General features: G+C 40.9%; 1 protein-coding gene across 17 annotated transcripts in view; it reads right to left on the reverse strand.

The window, feature by feature from the left end:
* SPECC1 (sperm antigen with calponin homology and coiled-coil domains 1) overlaps window positions 1-21,900 on the reverse strand; it is a 301,132-nt gene that overhangs the window by 110,911 nt on the left and 168,321 nt on the right. For 16 of the 17 annotated variants that reach the window (XM_055385936.2, XM_055385933.2, XM_019028154.4 and 13 more), the window contains one exon: window positions 1,094-2,673. The exons of the other annotated variant lie outside the window; for it this stretch is intronic. In XM_055385936.2, coding sequence (XP_055241911.1) covers window positions 1,094-2,673 — 1,580 coding nt within the window. The remainder of the gene's footprint in view (window positions 1-1,093; window positions 2,674-21,900) is intronic. 17 annotated transcript variants of the gene reach the window in all.

The raw sequence follows: 21,900 nt of genomic DNA on the forward strand, positions 1-21,900 counted from the left end.
CAAAATTGCAGGCTGATTAAAGTGTTATTTTTAAAAATGAGAAAAGTTATTTGCTCTTGGGCTATGGAAGATCTTCCCAAGCAAAAAAGGTTAAAAAAATGAAATGATTAACAGATTTAAATGATTTAACAATGTAATACCAAGTGCTGGCAAAGGCTCAGGAAAGCTCATGATCTCATGACCGCTAGGATGAATAAACTGGCATAATATTTCTGAAGGGCAATCTGGCTGAATGTGTTGAAAGTCTTTAAAATGTTTATACTCTTTGACTCGGTAAGTCATCGTCTAGGAATTTTTCCTAAATAAACAGTAAGATAGATATAAAAAAGTATTTATAATATTGAAAGACTGGAAAGACCACAAATGTTTGACAATACATGTATGTTCAACAACAGGGTAAATATGAAATATTTATATTAAAATAGTATCTGGCCTTTAAAATAATGTTTAAATGAATATTTAATGATAGGAATATGCTGAGAAAAGTTTTAATATTTCTAAAATGTTAAATGCAAAAAGAAAGTTAATAACATGTACAGGATGATTATAAATTTGTGTAACTTGTATGATACACATACACACACATATATCTGGAAGAAAAGACCAGAATAGTGGTAATATTTTAGTTGAAAATTGGGAGTGATTTCATTGTCTGTTACTGGCAGCTAAAAGCATGCTGACAGACTGGCAAACTCCCACTCAATCTTCAGAACTCAGCTCAGTTGCTATTTCTTCCAGGAAGTCCTTCTGTGCTACCCCCAACCCCCACGTTATACCAGATGCCCCTCCTTTGCACTAGAGTAGAGCCTGGGCATAGGCTGTATGATATTCTTTTATCACTGCATCATACTCTGATTTGACTCTACATCCCCACTACATTTTGAACCGCCCATAATCAGAAATTTGGGTGTTTCCTTTTTGTATCCCCCAATCCCAACCTGTGTGCAATCTAACAGGCCTTCAAGCTGGAATGCTGGCTTCGTGAATGAAACAGACTAAGCAAATGCTTCTCTGTGCTCTGTGAATTTAGAGGTTAAGGGCACAAATGTGAACAAGGATGAGCAAATACCAGTAAAGAGCTGTCTCTTCTCACCTTGGCCAGCAGACTGGAAACATGTTTAATTTCACTGTTTGCCTTTAGTAATTCTTGTCTGAGCTCATTGCAAGACAGTTCCAGTAGATCTTTCTCCGCTCGGGCTACTTTCAACATTTCTTGAACTTCGCAGCTCTCTGCCATCTGCTCCATGGCACTGGCCTCTGTGGCTTTCTGCTTCTCACCCTGCAAATGAGACTTCAAAGATCCATTCTCCATTTTTAGCCCTTCCAAGGTAACTCTACACTCTTCCAAAGTTTTGGCCATCATGTTATTATTATGCCGTTCCAGTTCTAGAAACTCATTCAGTTTTTCATTTTCTTCCTTCAGACGTTTAATCATTTCTAAAGCTCCTTGGTTTTCTTCCTCAACCTTCCGCAAGCTACAGGTCAACTGCTGCTGAATGTTGAGTAGCTTCTCTCTTTCAAAGCGGCCCTGTTCAAGAATACCTGTGCACTTCTGCTCCAGTTCAAGAATTTTTCCTTCCTGAGTGGTGGGCTCTTCATTCTTTACTCGCTCTTGTAAAAGATTCATCAGTTTCTCATTTTCTTGACTTAGCTGCTCTGCCCTCTCTCGATGCTGATGAAAGGATGTCTCTAAAATCGTCTTTTCATCCACCAGCTTCTCATTTTCAGCTGTCAATTCCTGTACCATTTGTTGCTGGTCTGATAATTCTTGTAGAGTAGCCTGTAGTTCTTCTGCAGTGCTATGGTGGTTTTCTTCCATCTTTTGTATCTTCTCTGTGAGGGAAGCCAGGGACAATTCACTTACGTTGTTTGGGGAACTCCCAGCAGTAGAACACTTTGAACTTTTAAAGGGGTTACTGGTGGAGGACAGGGGCCTTGAGGGTGTCTCTGCTGTAATGTGCTCAAAGTCGGAAGCATCTGGCGACAAAGAAGCTTTGGTAACATCGCTACTTGAGGAGCCTGATGTCCGTAATGCATTTCCATGTATGTTTTTTTTATACTCGTCAATGTCACTGGACAACTGATTTCCAGTTGGGCTTCCGAAGCTTGACTCTTGAGTTATGGATGTTGGGCAGCTGCTGTCGCCAGTGTGACTTGCTGCCCCTTCTGAATTTGGGGAGTGCTCAAGATAGATCAGTTTCTCCTTCAGGACCCGGTTTTCTTCCTCTAGATCGGAAAGCTCTTTCTGAAAGTTCTTGTTCTTCTCCTCAAGAGCTCTTATCATAGGTTCCGTGTCACCTGGGGAGACTGATGTTCCATCGACATTTGGGCCCAAAGCATCAGTCCCCTCAGCGTTCAGAGTCCTTTTCTCTTTGCATTTCTTTAGTTCACTTCGAAGCCTGTTAATTTCACTATCTTTTGCTTTGGCTTCTGCCAAAAGTTCCCGAACTTGGGACTCAAGCGCAGCCTTTTCTCCACCTTCATTCTCTTGCTTGGGCTTTGTGGAAGGGGTCCTCAGGTGTTTCGTAGGAGTGGGAGTGTTGGAAGAAGTTGGACTGGACACTGATTTCCTGGGGTTGGAGGGACCACGTGGCACAGACCTCTCTCTTGAGACAGTTACTGAAAATTCCCGTGGCGCTGGAATGCCTGTCCGTTTGGTTGTTGTAAAGGCCCCTTAAAGACAGAAGAAGAAAAAAAATGAAAAAATAAAGCAAGCATTCTTATAAACAAAACCCAAATGACTGTAAATCACATGGCACAGTGGACAGTGGCTGTCACTCTTCATCCATTTCCTCCTCCTCTAGCTAATTACCCAGTTCTGACTGTGGTTTCTGTGCTTCCTCCCCACAACCCTATACTTTGGGTGAGGCTGACTCCAAGCCTGAGCTACTCAGGATGACCCCATCCCCAGCCAGTTGCTGGTTCACGCATGGGCACACAACTCAATTAAGATCAATGTGACAAAGGGAAGGTTTTCTGGGCAAGCTATTAAACACCACGGGACCAGAGTGAGAAAATGTGTAGGTGTGGGAATGGCTGGCAACCACCCTGCCCTTTCAAGAGGAAGGTGGGAATGCAGATGGCAGAGAAGGAAGAAGGAAACTAAACTCTCAATAGCATTGTTGAGTTGCTAAATCAAATCAACCCTGAAGTTTGGCCTATAGCTGGCCTTTCAGTTAGGCAAGCCAGTAAATACCCTTCCTATAAGTCACCATGAGCTGGGTTTTCTGTAACTTGCAATTTAGTACATCTGCACTGATAATGTTGGCAACAAAAACAATGGCCTTTTGACAAAATACAAGTTCTTTGTGAATTTCTCAATAAACACTTTAAAAAACATCATTAACATATTTTGACAGCATAAATTTGATTAAGAAATGAGAAGATACAGATAATACTGAGAGATGGATCTGATACAATGACATATCACTTTTCCCATAAGTGGAAACGATGTACTCATTTGTGTACATGGAGAAACAAGAATAAATGAAATAAGAACATACCTATGGTACTTGACATGATATAGACATAATACAGAATACTTGTAACAGGAAATGTAAGGTGTAAATAATTCTCTTTTATTTTCATCTGTACTATATCACAGACAATGTAAAAACAATTCTAGGGGTGAAACCCAGACATCAGTCTCCACTGTGCTCTAGAATTGAAACCCACCTCAGATGTTACAGTGTAAAATAAAATCCTGGACTTTTTTTTTTTTTTTTTTTTACAAACTGAAAGACTATTTGATGAGTCAAGGCTGGCTGCTGTTACTTACACAACTCTACATGCTTTTAGTGAGAGGTGTAATGAAGGGTCCCAGAAGTGGTCATCAACCTGTAGGCCTCTACAGTGTAGGAAGGGCACGGGAGGGAATGTTCCCATAGACTGGCAGCAGCCCCAGCGCTAAGGCAGGTTCCACACCTAACAAGATGGGCAGCTGTAAACCCACCACCAAGACTATTTCTGAGCCCTGAGCAAACACACACCTAAACATCCTGGATCCTGATGACATAAAGGCTGATGGCATTCATTACTAAACATCTAACAGCTGAGCTCTGTTGAAACTTTGACCTAATAAAGGCTGAACTGTCAAATTAATATACAGAAAACTATGGTTTTTAAATTAACTTCTTCAAATTAAGTTTCTGGAAAGCCAAGAGTATATCATAGACTTTTAATATAGTTGACCCCTGAACAACTTGGAGGTTAGGGGTGCCAACCTTTCATGCAGTCAAAACTCTGTGTATAACTTTTGGCTCCCCAGAAACTTAACTACTAATAGCCTATTGCTGACCGGAAGCCTGACTGATAACATAAACAGTTAACACATACTTTGTGTTATATGTATTATATACTGTATTCTTAAGATAAAATGAGATAGAAAAAAGAAAATGTTATTCAGAAAACCATAAGGAAGAGGAAATACATTTGCAGTACCATACTGTATTTATCAATACCATAAGTTTACATGGTCTGTTTGCAAAATGAATCATCTGTCTGAAGCAACAGGCAACCATTCCTCAATCTAGCAAGCAATTCAATGCTGTCAGGGCTTTTATTGGCTTCTAGGGAGCACTGCCAGCATCACTAGTGGCACTTCGTATGGGTCCCATAGTGTTATTCAAGGTTTGTGGTACTGCACTAAACACAATAAAACATACTCAAGAACCTCAAGAGGTCACTTTTTACTGCGATCTGAGGTGTAATGGAGAGAGGAACTGCTCCCACAGAGATGATTAGCATCACAGTACCTTCCAAGCAGCTACCCCCAATGCTTGAGCGCACTGCAACAACATCAGGAAGTGGCTATAGAATTGTTACAGGAGTACTGTATGTACTACAGTTAATTGTATGCAGTTATAATACTGCATCTTTATATTTGTTTACATTTCTCTCAACTATGAATAGCACCATGTACAGTCTGTGTGTGCATAAGTTTAGACAAATTTTAACTTTTTATAATAGATTTGTGTATATTTTATGGTAGTAAATGATGAAACTGATTATTAGTATCTACATGTATTTTATGCATTCATGACATATGTAACGTTTTCTCAATTTTTTTCATATTTCTAGACTATCCAGTTCATCTGAATTTTTTTCAAACTGTTGCAACTCTCCAAATAATTTTCCAATGTATTTATTTTTTTAAGTCTCCATATAAATGGACCCACACAGTTCAAGCTAGTGTTGTTCATGGGTCAGCCTTACTTATAGGTGTCAGATACCTAACCTGCATCATACTACACACTCAATGAGGAAAAGACTTATTTAATTATTCTTGTGAAATAAGTATTAAAAACCACGAAGCACTAAAATGTTTTAGTAATGCTAGTTCTCTAGAATAAAGTCATTGCAGCAAGGACCGTATTAAAAACTGGAAGATAACTAAAGTTTCACCATAACTCTAGTCAGAACAGGCAAACCTGAGAGTCCAGGACTGATCATCACACAGGCATTTGTTATTCTTAATAACATCACTAAATTAAGGCTGCCTTTTTCTTTCTTTTTTTATTTTTTTGAGATGGAGTTTTGCTCTTGTTGCCCAGGCTGGAATGCAATGTGCGACCTCAGCTCACTGCAACCTCTGCCTCCAAAGTTTAAGTGATTCTCCTGCCTCAGCCTCCTGAATAGCTGGAACTACAGGCGCAAGCCACCATGCTCGGCTAATTTACTGTATTTCGTTTTTGTTTTTGTTTTAGTACAGATGGGGTTTCACGATGTTGGCCAGGCTGGTCTCGATCTCCTGACCTCAGGTGATCTCCCCGCCTTGGCCTCCCAAGTGCTAGGATGACAGGCGTGAGCCACCGTGCCCAGCCACTTTCTTTTTTTTAAACCTTCAATTGTTTGTTGGTTTTGAAGCTGGAAGAACTAATATAGAACAGATCAAGTCTGCTGTTATTTCCAGCTACAGTTTAACACCTTCCTTTTGCTGCCAAATTGCAGTCTGTTCTCCCCATAAGTGTTACTTCTGCCTTATCTATACTACTAGGAATTTTTAAAAAACCATGAAACTAAAGTATATTTATGAATGGATGTGTATTATGAAATGTACAATCCAGCCATATTTTTGTTATATCTATTCTTCTTCCTTTTTTCTTTTTACTATGTCTGTCTCTGTTTTCCAAAAGATTCTTCCCATCTCTGTACACCTCATTTCAGAAACTGTTACAGAGCACAGGTTAGGTTCAGAGTTGCTAAAAATTCATCATCAGACCAATGATGATGGTCTTGGTTGTGCACCCACCATGTGAGCCCAGGCCTCCAGCCCAAACACACCTCCTCGTGGGTACTGACAGGGAAAAGTAAAGAGCAACAGCCCTACAGCTTACGACACCTCCTTGAAGCAGTGGGAGTCAGACCTCACTGCTAACCAAAGCACTCTGAAGTCCTGAGACTGGCCATGCTTCCTTACACAGCACATCAGGGACAGTGGAGAGAAGGGCCAGTGGAACAGGGATTGGCTCAGCCAGCACCATTGGATCTTTTGTGCTGCTCCCACCCCGTCATCACTTATGTGTACCATCCTCCTGAGGCTGGCTGACTCCAAGAAGTTAACATAAAAGCAAGCTCCATCTCATAATTATGAGGATTAACACAATCATAAAGAAGAAACATGTTTGAAGTGTGACATTTTTTAAATGCCAATGAAAAATTATACTGTGGTCAATCACGAGTACATCAAACTAAGCATTCATAGAATTCATATAAAATAAGCATTCACAAACTATAACAGAACACATGATATTGAGAACAGCTGAGTATTAAGCTGGTTGGTCTGTGAGTAATGTTCCTGTTTCTCTTTTATGATTACATTAGTGCAATAAATTAGAAAACAGGAGTTAGCCAAACTGTATATGAAAAAAATGCACTAATCATCAGGGAAATGCAAATTAAAACCACAATGAGATATCACTTCTGTTAGAATGGGTACTACATTTGGGAGGTCAAGGCGGGTGGATCACAAGGTCAGGAGATCGAGACCATCATGGCCAACGTGGTGAAACCCCATCTCTACTAAAAATGCAAAAATTAGCCGGGCGGTGGTGCCATAAACGCCTGTAGTCCCAGCTACTCAGGAGGCTGAGGCAAGAGAATCACTTAAAGCCGGGAGGCGGAGGTTGCAGTGAGCCAAGATCACGCCACTGCATGCCAGCCTGGGCAACAGAGCGAGACTCTGTCTCAAAAAATAAAATAAAATAAAATAAGACACAAGATAACAAGTATTGGTGAGGATGTGGAGAAAAGGGAACCCCTGTACACTGTTGGTGAGAATGTCAATCAGTACAACCATTATGGAGAACAGTACAGAGTTTCCTCAAAAAGTTAAAAATAAGGCCAAGGCAGTAGGATCACTAGAGACTAGGAGTTCAAGAACAGCCTGGGCAACATAGTGAGACCCTATCTCTACACAAAAATATTTAAACATTAGCCTGGGAATGGGGGCATGCACCTGTGGTCCCAGCCACTTGGAAGGATGAGGTAGGAGGATCACTTGAGCCCAGGATTTGAGGTTGCAGTGAGCTGAGATTACACCACTGTACTCCAGCCTGGGTGACCAGAGAAAGACCCTGTCTCTATTTAAAAACAAAACAAAACAAAAAAAAACCCAGCACCGTGGCTCACGCCTGTAATTCCAGCACTTTGGGAGGCCGAGGCAGGTGGATCACCTGAGGTCAGGAGTTCAAGACCAGCCTGGCCAACATGGCAAAACCCTGTCTCTACTAAAAATACAAAAATTAGCTGGGCGCCACAGCACATGCCTGTAACTCTAGCTACTTGGGAGGCTGAGGCAGGAGAATTGCTTGAACCCAGGAGACGAAGGGTGCAGTGAGCCGAAATCAGACTACTGCACTCCAGCCTGGGCAACAGAGTAAGACTCTGTTTAAAAAAAAAAAAAAAAAAAAAGAGCTACCATAAGATCCTGCAATCCCATTACCACATATGTAGCCTAGAAGGCAACAAAGCAAACGCCTTCAAAGTTCAGAGGGAAAATGACTTTCAACCTAGATTTCTCTACCCAGATGAACTATAAATCAATCACAGAGGTAGAATACATTTTAAAGCATGCAAAAACTGAGAAAATTAAACTGTTAATACCCTTTCTAAGGAAGTTATTTGAGGATGTGTTCCAGAAAAACAAGGGAGGAAACCAAGGAGGAAGAGGAAGCAGTGGCTCTATTACAGGAAACCAGTCAAGAGAAGTCTCAAAATGATATCCATGAAACAAGTCTGAAAAATTAGTCTCTGATTCAAGAGGACAAAGTGCCCCTCTTAATAAAAGGCAAGGGTTAGAGGTCCAACTTATGAGGGATAGAGTCCCTTCTAAGATTTAGGGGGTCAGAGGCCCGTCTCAGTAAATGCCTTCTTGGGTAAGAACAGGTTTGGCACTAGGGGATGTTAACTGCTATTCTCTTTGGATTAATCTGCCTTGCACTCTTTGCTAATGGCTGTGGGTGACAGAGTCAGGTATGTACAGGACTATGGGACATGGGGAACTTTTTCTTCCCTAAAAGGGGAAATTTAAGAGCTGATGGGATGGCTGGAAAAGATCCCTTTGCTACTGAGAAGCAGCCACCTGAACTTTTCAATGTCACTGCAATGGGTGGGTCTTTCTCTGACCTCCCTGATCATTTTGCTTTCCCCACCCTGCTACAGGCAATGCTTTTCTCTCTCTACTTTTCCTTTCCTATCTTTTCTGTTACTCAGGGCAACCATCTTGCCCAGAGGCCACGTAAGTCTGAGGCTGGATTAAAGATGACGGGGCCCATTTGGGGGCAAATTTAAGCCTCACCAGTTTGATATTGGGTGTTAAGCAGAGTGGCTAATGTCTATGTTTTATCACATGTATTTTGCTCTGGCCAGAACAAAAAAAAGTAATTTTCCTTTATGATGAGGCTTGGCCCCCAGGGCAATGGTGCTGCAAGCCAGATCACTAGTGCCACTCAGGGAAAGGGAACCCAGAAGCCTGGCATGCTGGCCAAAGGGTAAGAATTTCTTGCCAGTCAGATTTCTGGCTTCTCACTCTCTATGCAAACAGTTGAATGAATGGGGGGAAAAAATCAGTATTTATCTCCTCTGTAATGTTTTGATTAATGCAAAAAAAAATTCTAAGGCTAGTCTTAAACTGGTGTATTTTGTGCTATGAATTTCTTTTTCCGTGTCAAGGGGTGCTTTAGGATAAAACACGGGCTTAGAATACCTGCAGGCCCACTTTTCAAGATGAGCCAGCAAGCTGGTCAGTAACAAACTTGGCTACAGGTCCCTGAAACAAACAAAACAGTGGATGAAGTCTCCACCTTGTTTATGTCCTTGGGAGCTTGACCTTGTAACCATGTGGCAGTACTTTTGGTCTCTGCCTTCCAGGGAACAGGAATTTTAGGGTTCATGTCATAGTTAGATCTAGAAATCATATTAGTTAAAAGCCTTTGCAAGCTCAAAATTAACTACTCTAAATTCCTTCTAGGAAAGGAAACAGAGACTGTCCCGTGCTGTAGCTCAGAAGCCAGGGTTTTGCACTTTCACAGTGGCAGTTTGGGTTTGAGTCCTTCCCTAGGAAGTCGTTTCTGGTTTAATATCTGTGTGACCTTGTCTATTCTCTTCTCCTCCGTGGACTGTCTTAAATTTTCCTTTCTCTAAGCACCTTGGAGGTTACCTTAGGTAAAGTTCAAAAGCCAGAAATATTGGCTGTTTGGCATAAGAAATTCTAAAAAGACTTTATTAAAGAGTGCTATGGTTAAAATCAGTTTAATTAAAAGCAGATATTCAAGCTCTAACAGCCTGAACTCCTAGGGAAAAACAGGAGGCACCAGAGACCCCCTTTCCTGGCCCTGTACTTCCAACGGCTCCACCTTAAAGCCAGTAATCCAATTAAGAAACTTAAAAACTGGCAAATGAAAAATCTTACAACTACTGTAGTAATATTCTTCTTTCTGTGTAGCTATATACATATTATGTGTAATGTTTATATAAAAGAAGTCTAATTGGCTGAAACAAAAATAAGTGCTTAAATCAAATATTTTGAAAGCAAAATAAAAACTGTAATGCCTTTTAGTTCATGTAATCTTAGTAATCTTTGGGAAATACAAACAGCTTTAAAAATTACTGATAAAATAAAAACATTCAGTCTAAATTATGCAGGTCAGATATTAAGTTTGTTAAATGCTTTAAGGTCATAAACTGTTTAACTTTTAAAAATTGTTCAATTTACCTGCCTTAAAGCCATTAGATTCTAGATAAGGCCTGGGGACATGTGGAATTGGCCATGCCCCCTAGCTATACAAAGATGATTATAAAGAAAGATTTTATATAAGAAAAGATCCTTGGTATGGTAAATTCTTCTCCTAAAATAAAATGGTTGTTTAAAAGGAGGGATGTTTAGGGCAAGTCAGAAAGTCCAAGAATGTCTCAGATGGTCTGTGTAAGTCGTGAAAGGATTTTTGAAAGAAAATTTATGCAAGAAATGTTGCACAATTCAAAGGTTGTTAGGCCTCCTAAATGCATCATAAAATGCCACTATGACTCTTACTGTATAACTTGCCTGCTTAAGTAAGGTAAGGCCTAGGGACATGTGGAGTTAGCCATGCCCCCTAGCTATGCTGGAGAGTCAGCCCTTATCTGCACTTCTGCCTGGTGTGTCCTAGGCTAGGCTCCACACCTAATACACAATTAAAATTGCTTACTAACCAGGGTTTTCACCAAAAGTAAAAGTCGCTAAAAGTTAACATTGTAACATGTAATTGAGACTATTGAAGAAATAGTTTTACCTGTAAGGTGTGTAAGGAAAGTAGAATATATTTTTGGTAAAAGATTATAAGAAGGCATGGGAATATGGGTTTTTTGCCTAAAGGGTTAAAGAATTGCTTTAAGTTAGAATAAAGCTAAAGGTTTGAACAGTTGTGGAAGGTTTGTAAAAAATTAATTGTAAAAGAGATTGTGTGTGTGGACATTGGCTAAATTAAAGGGGTATTATTCAGTTTTTCTATAAATTAAAATTGGTTTCTTAGAGCAAATTAAAATAGCCAGTGTGTGGACATTGGCTAAATTAAAGGGGTATTATTCAGTTTTTCTATAAATTAAAATTGGTTTCTTAGAGCAAAAACCTGCTTATGACCTGCTCTTTAACAAAAACTTGTAAAGGGTTATAAAAAGTTTATGAGAATCTTACCTTATGGTCAAACTGATTAAGATTGGAAAGATTTACTTATTTATAAGGTTTTATTAAGAATTGGCAAAACTCTATCTCTACTAAAAATACTAAAAATTAGCCAGGTGTGGTGGCTGGTGCCTGTAGTCTCAGCTACTCAGGAGGTTGAGGCAGGAGAACTGTTTGAACCCGGGAGGCAGAGGTTGCAGTGAGCCAAGATAGCGTCACTACACTCCAGAGTGGGTGACAGAGCAAGACTCCGTCTCAAAAAAAAAAACAACTGGGTTTTATATCTATAATGCACTAATACAACAGTGACATTTGGCTTATTTGATATAAAAATCATACAGGAAGTATAATCGAATGTGAAATGGTGTTTTGCTTTCTTTGGACTATATTTACATAAATGTGTTACTGGTATATTCTAAAGTTATGGGAAACTCCTATAATTCTAATATTATTTAGTGTGTTATTAGTAATTATAATTGTTATGTAAAATTCTGTGTATCACAGAAGTAACAAAATTTCCTTATCAATTGTGGCTTTAATAGTGGCTGTCCTAAAGCTTTTTATCATCCAGAGATGACTGTCTTGTTTTAATCTTCTTTAGAAGGTGGTTTATAATCAATTATAGAACTCTAACAGGTGTTCTTCAATGCATGTTTTCTTGTAACTTTGGAGAGCATAACAACAGAATAGAGGAAAAACTTTCAGGACTCTCATGGAGAGATGAAATGTTCATGAATATCAAGCAAAACAGGAGTTACCTAAATTCACTGAACCAATAAAAAATGGAAGTAATATTTCAAACTTTGCATAAAACACTACTGATCCTTTGTTTTTCAGAGTCAAGGAAACTTTCCTTTTGAGCTATTTATATTATAGCTCTTAACAGTTTATATACTCCTATGCACAAAATTCGGAGCATATTTGTTTCTCTCTACCTGATTTCTCCAGAATTTGGCAACTAGTTGTGAGTATTCTTAACTTACAGCAAAATAGTTATTTGCAAAGGTACAATAAGAATCTGTTTTCTTGGCTGGGCACGGTGGCTCACACCTGTAATCCCAGCACTTTGGGAGGCCGAGGCGGGTGGGTCTCGTGGTCAGGAGATGGAGACCATCCTAGCCAACATGGTGAAACCCCATCTCTACTAAAATACAAAAAAGTAGCTAGGCATGGTGGCGCCGCCTGTAGTCCCAGCTACTCAGGGGGCTGAGGCAGGGGAATCGCTTGAACCTGGGAGGCAGAGGTTGCAGTGAGCCAAGATCATGTCACTGCACTCCAGCCTGGTGACAGAGCAAGACTCTGTCTCAAAAAAAAAAAAAAAAAAAAAAAAATCCGTTCTCTTTTCTAACAGAACACAATTGGAGAAATTGGTTATGTTACCAAGGTTTTGACTGGAATGGTGTGTTTTCCTTTAAGGAATTAAACTTGATTTATAGAGCCAATAAAAGCCTGTGTGGAACTGGCCTCACACCTTGTCTACAACAGTCCCTGTTCAAGGTTTCTGACTTGGGGTAAGTAAAGAATGTTACTTTCTCACAGGTCGAAGAGCCCCAAGTTATCCTGGGACCTCAAAAAGAAAGGAATTTACCCAACTCATAGGTATTTGAGGGTACAAACCCATTATGGGGCTCAGCTTTTAAAAAGTCTTATCTGAGATCCCTTACAAAACAGAGTTCCATTAAAGCCAATTAAAAAGCCTATGTGAAAAATAATTATTCTTGCTGCACTTTATACAAATAATCAGGCCAAGTATAATAAAACAAATCAGTCTTACCATAATTTGTCTTTTGTAAAAATGGAAAACTGGAGAGAGAAATATGTTTCAAGAACTATGGTACACCTGTTATTAAATTCTAGTCTCATGTGTTTTTCAGTTTGTTTCTGCAATTTAGTCTACACCTGCTTATTCCTGTGAACCTACCAGTGATCTCTGACTGCTGCTCAGAAGAAACAAGAGGGATGGATAATGTAAAAATCTGGATTAGTATTCTAATTCTGGGCACATTACAATCAGCTAACAACCCTATATCAGCTTAATTCCAACAGTTGCCCAGTTCATGGAAAGTCTTCTAATTTAGTTTACTTGGAATAACTTTACTTATTTTGCTTTACTCTTGTGGAATATATTGCTGTTATACTTTTTGTGTAGGAATACAGGACAAGCTTACTGAATGTTTTCTTAAACTCTTATTCATCTTCCAGATACCACCCTCTGTCGAAACTCAAGAATTATGAATGGACCTTACCATACTGATGCTTTCTGACTATGCTCCTCGCTACTCTGAATGTAAGAGACCCTAATAGTTAGGCAGGAATATCATCACCTCTATTCAGCCTGAAGGAGTTACAGAAGATGAATCTTCATCCCTCCGCAACCCTTAGGATTAAGCGTTCTCTTATAAAAGGGAGGGGGGAAATGTCAGAGGCACGTGAACCAGAACAACTCCATCTTGAATAGGAGCTGGGTAAAATGAGGCTGAAACCTACTGGGCTGTATTTCCAGTTAAGGCATTCTAAGTCACAGGATGAGATAACAGGTTGGCACAAGATACAGGTCATAAAGACCTTGCTGATATAACAGGCTGCAGTAAAGAAGCTGGCTAAATCCTACCAAAACCAAGATGGCCACAAGAGTGACCTCTGGTCGTCCTCACTACTACACTCCTGCCAGCGCCATGACAGTTTACAAATGTCATAGCAACTTCAGGAAATTACCCTATATGGTCTAAAAAGGGGAGGCACGAATAATCCACCCCTTGTTTAGCATATCATTAAAAAACAACCATAAAAATGGGCAACCAGCAGCCCTCAGGGCGGCTCTATGGAGTAGCCATTTTTTTATTCCTTTACTTTCTTACTAAACTTGCTTTCACTTTGCACTGTGGACTTGCCCTGAATTCTTTCTTGTGCGAGATCCAAGAATCCTCTCTTAAGGTCTGGATCGGGCCCCCTTTCCTGTAACAAAAATAGTCACAAAACAAGAAACTTCATAAAAATAAGCTGTATAAGACAGATAACAAAATCACAGCACATAACTTCACTCTGCAGGGCACAATATATATGTAGTCACAATAATATCCATACTACACACAGAACATGCAAGACTATTTTCTAGAACATATGAATACTGTCATCCTTGTTAGTGAAAAAGGTAAAGTACAGATGAAAGAAACTGGGAGGTAGAAGAGAAAGCAGAGAGAGTGGGCAAAAAGGATGGCAGCAATAATATCCACCCTCACCTTACAAATAGGGTGTCAAAGATACTATATACAGTTGACAAGACAAGAAATAAAGACGAAATACATTACTAAAAGCAATAACCAAGAAAGAAACTAAAAACAGTGATATTATGACACTAGGAGGGGGTTGCAGGGCCATGTGTTAAATCCTCATCTATCATAAGAGGAATCAACAAAATTGGGGAAAAAATAGCAACATCAAAAGAATGAGAACAGAAGCCACAGGCTGGGAGAAAATATGTGCAAAAGACATATCCGATAAAGGACTGTTATCCAAAATATACAAAGAATTCTCAAAACTCAACAATAAGATAATGAGGGCTCGGTGTAATGGCTCACACCTGTAATCCCAGCACAGCACTTTGGGAGGCCAGGGCGGGAGGATCACCTGTGTCCAGGAGTTCAAGACCAGTCTGGGCAGCCTTGAGACCCCTGTCTCAAGGGGTCTCCCTGCATAGTGAGACTTGTCTCTTCAAAAAAATCAAAAATTAGCTGGGCATGGTGGCTTACACTTGTAGTCCCAGCTACTCAGGAGACTGAAGAAGAAGGATCACTTGAGCCCAGGAGGTGAAGGCTGCAGTGAGTCATAATTGCACCACTGCACTCCAGCCTGCACAACAGAGTGAGACACTGTCTCAATAAAGAAAAAAATGGAAAATGAAACACCTGACTAAAAATGGAAAAACATCTGAATAGACAACTCACCAAAGAAGAAATACAGATGGAAAATGAGCTATGAAAAGCTGCTCCACATCAGACAGTGTGGCAATTCCTCATGGATCTAGAACTAGAAATACCATTTGACCCAGCAATCCCATTAAGGGGTATATACAGAAAACCAAACATCGCATGTTCTTTCTCATAAGTAGGAGCTGAACAATGAGAACGCATGGACACAGGGAGGGGAACATCACACACCAGGGCTTGTCAGTGGGTGGGGGGCTAGGGAAGGGATAGCATTAGGAGAAATACCTAATGTAGATGACAGGTTGATGATGGGTGCAACAAACCATCATGGTATGTGCATACCTATGTAACAAACCTGCACATTCTGCACATGTACCCCAGAACTTAAAAGTATAATTTAAAAAAAAAAAAAAAAGCTGCTCCACATCATACATCCCTAGGGAATTTCAAATTAACACAAAAGTGAGATATCACTACACAACTATTAGAATGGCTAAAATCCAAAACAATAAGAACACCAAATACTGGTGAGGATGTGGAGCAACAGGGACTCATTGCTGGTAGGAATGCAAAATAATTCAGCCACGTTGGAAGACAGTTTGGTGGTTTCTTAGAAAAGTAAACATACTTGTTCTCTATGATCCAGCAATAGCACTCCTTGGTATTTAGCCAAATGAGTCAAAAACATATGTCCACACAAAAACCTGCACATGGATCTTTACAGCAGCTTTACTCATAACTGCCAAAACTTGGAAGCAACCAACTGTGGTACACCCAGATAACGGAATATTAGTATCATCCACCCCTTAAAATGAAATAACTATTAAGCCATGAAAAGACATGGAGGAACCTTAAATGAAGCATTTACTAAGTTAAAGAAGCAGTCTGAAAAAGCTACACACAGTATGATTCCAACTATGACATTCTGCAAAAGACAAAACTACAGAGACTGTAGTTTTGTAAAACTATGGTCCTTTTGCTTGCTAAAGCAAAAAGATCAATGGTTGCCAGGGGTTGGGGGGAGGGAGGAATGAATAAGTAGAGCCAGGCACAGGTGAGCCACTATGCCTGCCCATTCATCCCCCACCCCCAAGGGAGGGAGGCAAGGTGGGAGAATTGCTTGAGGCCAGGAGTTCCAGACCAGCCTGGGCAAGACAGCAAGGCCCTGTCTCTACAAAAAACTTGGATACATGGCATTATACATTTATCCAAACCTACAGAATGCACAATGCCAAGAGTGAACCTCAATGTAAACCACGGACTCTGAACAATGTTACATCGGTGTGGGTTCACTGATTGGAAGATGTTGATAATGAGGAGGCTGAGTGTGTTTCGGAACAGGAGTACACTATAGGAAAACTTGTACTTTTCACTCAATTTTGCTGTGCCTAAAACTGCTCTTTAAAAAAGAGTGTTTATTTTTTTAGAAGGCAGTAAAAGCATAATAAAGTGGTTACCTTTGAGAAGAGGGACAAGAAATGGGAAGGGGTAGGGCAGCAGGGCAGCAGCAGTCTTGCTTTTCATGATAAGCTCCTTGTCCTGGTTCATTATTTTAACCCCTGTATATACTACTTTGATAATGAAAATTAGGAAAAAGAAATATGAATGTTTATGAGTACAGTGTGGAAACAGGCAATTAGCAATCCGTCAGTTTTATAGGCAGCACTGATCCTTTGGACTTAGAACAAATGAGATAACAGAAGTTTGAGGCAATTCAGCAAGCAGATGCACAGCCATAAGGAACTAAGTCTGTTATCAAATCTTGGGGCCCCACCTTGACTATGACAGAAAAGTAGTTTTTTCCACAGCTGGACTGTCTTTTGGGTCGTCTCAGTGGTGTGCTTTCTAGAGATTCATACCTAACTTGTACTAAAAGTCAATAGAAATTGTCTTTGCAAATCAAATGGAGGGAAAAAAACACAAAAGAGTCCTACACTCATGCAAATGAACCAAATTACTCACCCATTTTACTTCGTTAAAAGCAAACAGCAGTGTCAATGTGTAAAGATGATTTTTGTAAAGGGATAAACATTTTCTATCTCATCTCCATTTTACTTTTTCTGGGAAGAATGCAAAATTAATTTTCCTCACACTCCACTTGCTCAGCAAATTGGATTAGAATTCAAAATGCTTGTAAATCTACTCCTCCTGTTTCCCAAATACTCATGCTGTACCACGGCCACTATGAACAGCACTCCAGAAAGAGGGGGACAATAAAGCTTCTGAACAAAAGCCCCCTAACACTAAGAAGGGGCTCAGGCCTGGAGAGGACACAGTGACCGCTCTGTGTCAGGATGCAGGGGAGATAGGGCAGCAGACAAAGCCTCAGTGTTTCTGAGGAGAGATAATGGTATGGTCTGACTAGCTTCTAGCAGGCGGCCCACACAACCAGCTGCCATTAGTCATCTCCAGGAGAAGCCACAATGCCAAGCAGCTCTGGGAGGGCAACTCCTGACAGGCCATTTGAAAAGTGCAAAGCAGGCAGGGACATCAAATTTCCATTGAAACTGAAGTGGCTGGAGGAGCGCTTCGTCCCAGAATTCTCTCTGCATACTGCGCCTTAGCTTCCTTGCCCATTGTGTGGGCCAAATGAAATCCTCATTGCCTAACTAGAGAGCTTGGCACCTCTGAACAGAAATCTCCCAGCAGCACTGTGGGAAAATAAAGCCCACAGTCTCCAGGCACCAAACACTGAGAATGAGGAGGAGCTGAGGGTGCAGGCTTTAGTGAACTAAAAGATCTGCCATATTCACGTGCAGCCTTACTTTCAGGACAGATGGGAAAAGCTAACCTCCAGGTTAGTGAGGCTCGATGCATGTGAGAACCACCTAGTCTAGTCTAGATCATAATCAGGCCCTGACTTCCTACAGTTATGGCTCAGGTGTACCTCAGTTATACCTCACAGAGATCACTGAGAAACTTCCAAGTTCCACCAGGAAAACATAATAAATTCACCTGAATTTGTAACTGGAGAAATTAGAGAATTAGATGGACTGGGCACGCAAAATCCTATTTATTTCTATTAATATCACTTTGGGGGTGGGAGTTGTTTTTTCAAACCACCCATGGGTCAAAACACACAAAGAACTTTAAGGAATCGTCCGTATCCTTTGAATCGGAGTTTACTATGTAGGAAGGATAACAGCACTTTACCTTTGTGTAGCACTTTGGTTTTGTAAGCACTTTCACATACATTAACTTGAGGCTCACAAAACTCAGTTCATAAAAGTATTATTATTGTTATTTTACAGATAAAGAAACAAAGTCTGAGAGACTTCATACTTTGCCCAATGGTCACATCATAAGTATGTCTTCTAATGCAAGCAGGGCACGGTGGCTCACGCCTGTAATCTCAGCACTTTGGGAGGCCAAGGCAGGCAGATCACCTGAGGTCAGGAATATCACCTGAGGTCAGGAATTCGAGATCAGCCTAGCCAACATGGTGAAACCCCATCTCTACTAAAAATACAAAAATTAGCCAGGCGTGGTGGTGCGCACCTGTATCCCAGCTACTCCGGAGGCTTAGACAGGAGAATCACTTGAACCCAGGAGGCAGAGGCTGCAGTGAGCCGAGATCACACCACTGCACTCCAGCCTGGGTGACAAAGTGAGACTCTGTCCCAAAAAAAGAAAAAAAAAAAAAAAAAAAGGATGTCTTTTGATACCTAAGGAAATACAAAATCACGTTATTTCAGAACTGGAAGAAACAGAAATCATATAACCTAATTTTTCATTCAAAGTGGCATCAATAGCATCCAACTTCTGTTGCCATCTACTAAACTCTCATGTTCCAGTTACCATTGAATATTTTCAGTAAAAGGAAACCCACCACTAGACAGCCCCTTCCACTGTTGAGCAGCTCAAATAGTTGGACAATCCTTCCTTATATGAGGCTGAATTCTATATCTTCATTAACATGGCACACACCGGTTCCAGTTCTGAAACACTCTGGAACCACAAAGAACAAATGTATTGCCTCTTCCATGTGACATCTGAATGTCTGCAGGCAGCTTTGTTTCCCCATTGGTCTTCTAAATCTTCACTCAAAACATTCCTAATTCTTCCCACCAGGCCTCATAGGTCCCGGGGTCCATTCATTGGATAAACTGCCTAGAGAGCTTCTGATTTACCAAGGTCCCTCTGAAATATTATCCAGAATCTCAGAAACACTGCAGATGTGGGTTTCTGTGAGTTAAAAATCTCTTGGTTGCAAGAGAAAACCCAACTCAAGCTTACAACAATAAAAAGAGGTTTTGACTCACATAACTGAAAGTCTAGGATCAAGTCCAACTTCAGGTCTGGCTCAATTGAAAGATGTTCTCTCAGGGTCAATTTCTCTTCATCTTCTGCTCCTCCCTTCCTCCACAGGTCACCTTCATCAATAAGCTGCCTGCCCTCATGGCTATGTGATGGTACTGGCAGCTCCAGGGCTCACATCTGCACACCATCAAATCCAGCAAAGAGCGGAGACTCTCTCCCAGGCACCCCAAAAAACATCTACTCAACACTCATTCTGATTGAGTCTCTGCCATCCTTGACTCACTGAGACCAGGGTGATATGCTGACTCACTTTAAAGTGGGAATTAGCTAAAGATAATTCCTGGGAGAAGACGGGGTTAAATGCTGGGAAGTCAACCAAAAAGTGTTCAAAACGTGGTCTGACCAATGCCGAGTCAGTTCCCTGGTGTAGTATACTGGTACGGGTTGAGCATCCCTAATTCAGAAAAAAATACAAAACCCTAAACATTCTGAGTGCTGACATGACCATAAAAGGAAACACTCATTGGAGTATTTCAGATTTCCAGATTAGGGATGCTCAATTGCTAAGTATAATGCAAGTATTCCAAAATACAAAAAAAAAATCCAAAGTCCAAAACACATCTGGTCCCAAGCATATCAGATAAGGGATACTCAAACCTGTATAATTAATACAGCACATAGAACTGGTGTAGTGTGCCAGTTGAAAACAAACCAATCCAAAAGACTTCAGGACCCAGCAGGGGACATGAGGCAACAATTAAAAACAAAAATTGGCCAGGCTCAGTGGCTCACACCTATAATCTATAATCCCAGCACTTTGGGAAGCCAAGGCAGGAGCACTGCTTGAGCCCAGGAGTTTGAAACCAGCCTGGGCAACATAGTGAGACACCCATCTCTACTGAAAATACAAAAAAAACCCAGGTGTGGTGGTGTCTGCCTGCAGCTCTAGCTACTCAGGAGAGGCTGAGGTGGGAGGATCACCTGAGCCTGGGAAGTCAAGGCTGCAGTAAGCTGTGATTGTACCACTGCACTTCAGCCTGAGCGATGGGAGTGAGACCCTGTCTCATAAGCAGATACATACATACAAAAATCACGTAAACCATTTGGCATACTTTTAGTATACATGAGACACAATACAAGCACTTGCTTTATTGAGCTTTGCTTTGTTGTGCTTTGCAGATAATACATTTCTTACAAATTGAAGGCTTGTGGCAACCCTGCATCGAGCAAGTCTATCAGTGTCATTTCTCCAACAGAATGGGCTTACTTCGTTAGCATTTTTTAGCAACATTTTTTAAATTAAGGCATGTACATTGCTTTTTTTAAGATGTAATGCTATTGCACACTTAACAGACTACAATATAGTGTAAACATAATTTTTGTATGCACCAGGAAACCAAAAACCTCATGTAATTCATTTTATTGTGGTGGTCTGAAACTGAATTCACAACATCACCAAGATGTGTCTGTAGTTAAAATGCAACGTGAAATAAAAAATACAAAACACAAGCTGGGTGCAGTGGCTCATGCCTGTAATCCCAGCACTTTGGGAGGCCGAGGAGGGTGGATCACCTGAAGTCAGGAGTTCGAGACCAACCTGACCAACATGGTGAAACCCCGCCTCTACTAAAAATACCAAAAGTAGCTGGGTGTGGTGGCACACGCCTGTAGTCCCAGCTACTCAGGAGGCTGAGGCAGAAGAATCGCTTGAACCCGGGAGGCAGAGGTTGCAGTGAGCCAAGATCGTGCCATTGCACTCCAGCCTGGGCAACACAGAGAGACTCTGCCTCAAAAAAAATAAATAAATAAAAATACAAAACAGGACACCACACTTGAAGACTCCTGTGATTATCACTAGACAAATGCTTCTGGTTCATGGCACCATCAATCTGGGTGCAAGGAGTAGTGGAGGTTGGCTCTGCAAAGGTCTTTCCAACATGAACGAATGAATTCCTTCATCACAGAGTCGCTGCTGTTTACTAACCCTTACATTCCTGCCACCACTGTTTCAGAGCAAATTTCCCCATAACCTCATCACTTAACACAACCGTTTTATTTTCTGATCATTTTGCGGGTCAGGAATTTGGGAAGAGCTTGGCTAGGCCATTCTTACATAGACACCAGGAGGTGGCTCCTGCCATCCGAAACCCTGGCTGAGATGACAGCTCCACGGACTGTGGGCTGGAGCACCATGTGGTAGTCTCCCCAGCATGGTAGCCTCACAGTGGTTGGACTTATTACAGAATGGCTCACGGCTCCAAGCACAAGTGCCCCCGCAAACAAGAGGGGCCTGCACAGCCTTTTATAATTTAGCCTCAGCAGTCAGAGGAGCACTTCCACCCTCTTCTACCAGCTGAAGCAGTTCTAGGCCTGCCCAAATTCAAGATGTAGATCCCTTGACAGAGGAAGTGGCAGAGTCACACTGTAGGAGGGCATGTGGGACAAGGGAGAGTCACAGCTTCAGCTGGAAAATGCAATCTGCTCCACCTCAGGAGGATGACAAGACAGATTTTTATCTCAAAACCCATTCATTCAAGTGTCTCTATTTCCCAAACT

Source organism: Gorilla gorilla, chromosome 4 (assembly GCF_029281585.2).
Source record: "Gorilla gorilla gorilla isolate KB3781 chromosome 4, NHGRI_mGorGor1-v2.1_pri, whole genome shotgun sequence".
Taxonomy (NCBI): Eukaryota; Metazoa; Chordata; class Mammalia; order Primates; family Hominidae; genus Gorilla; species Gorilla gorilla.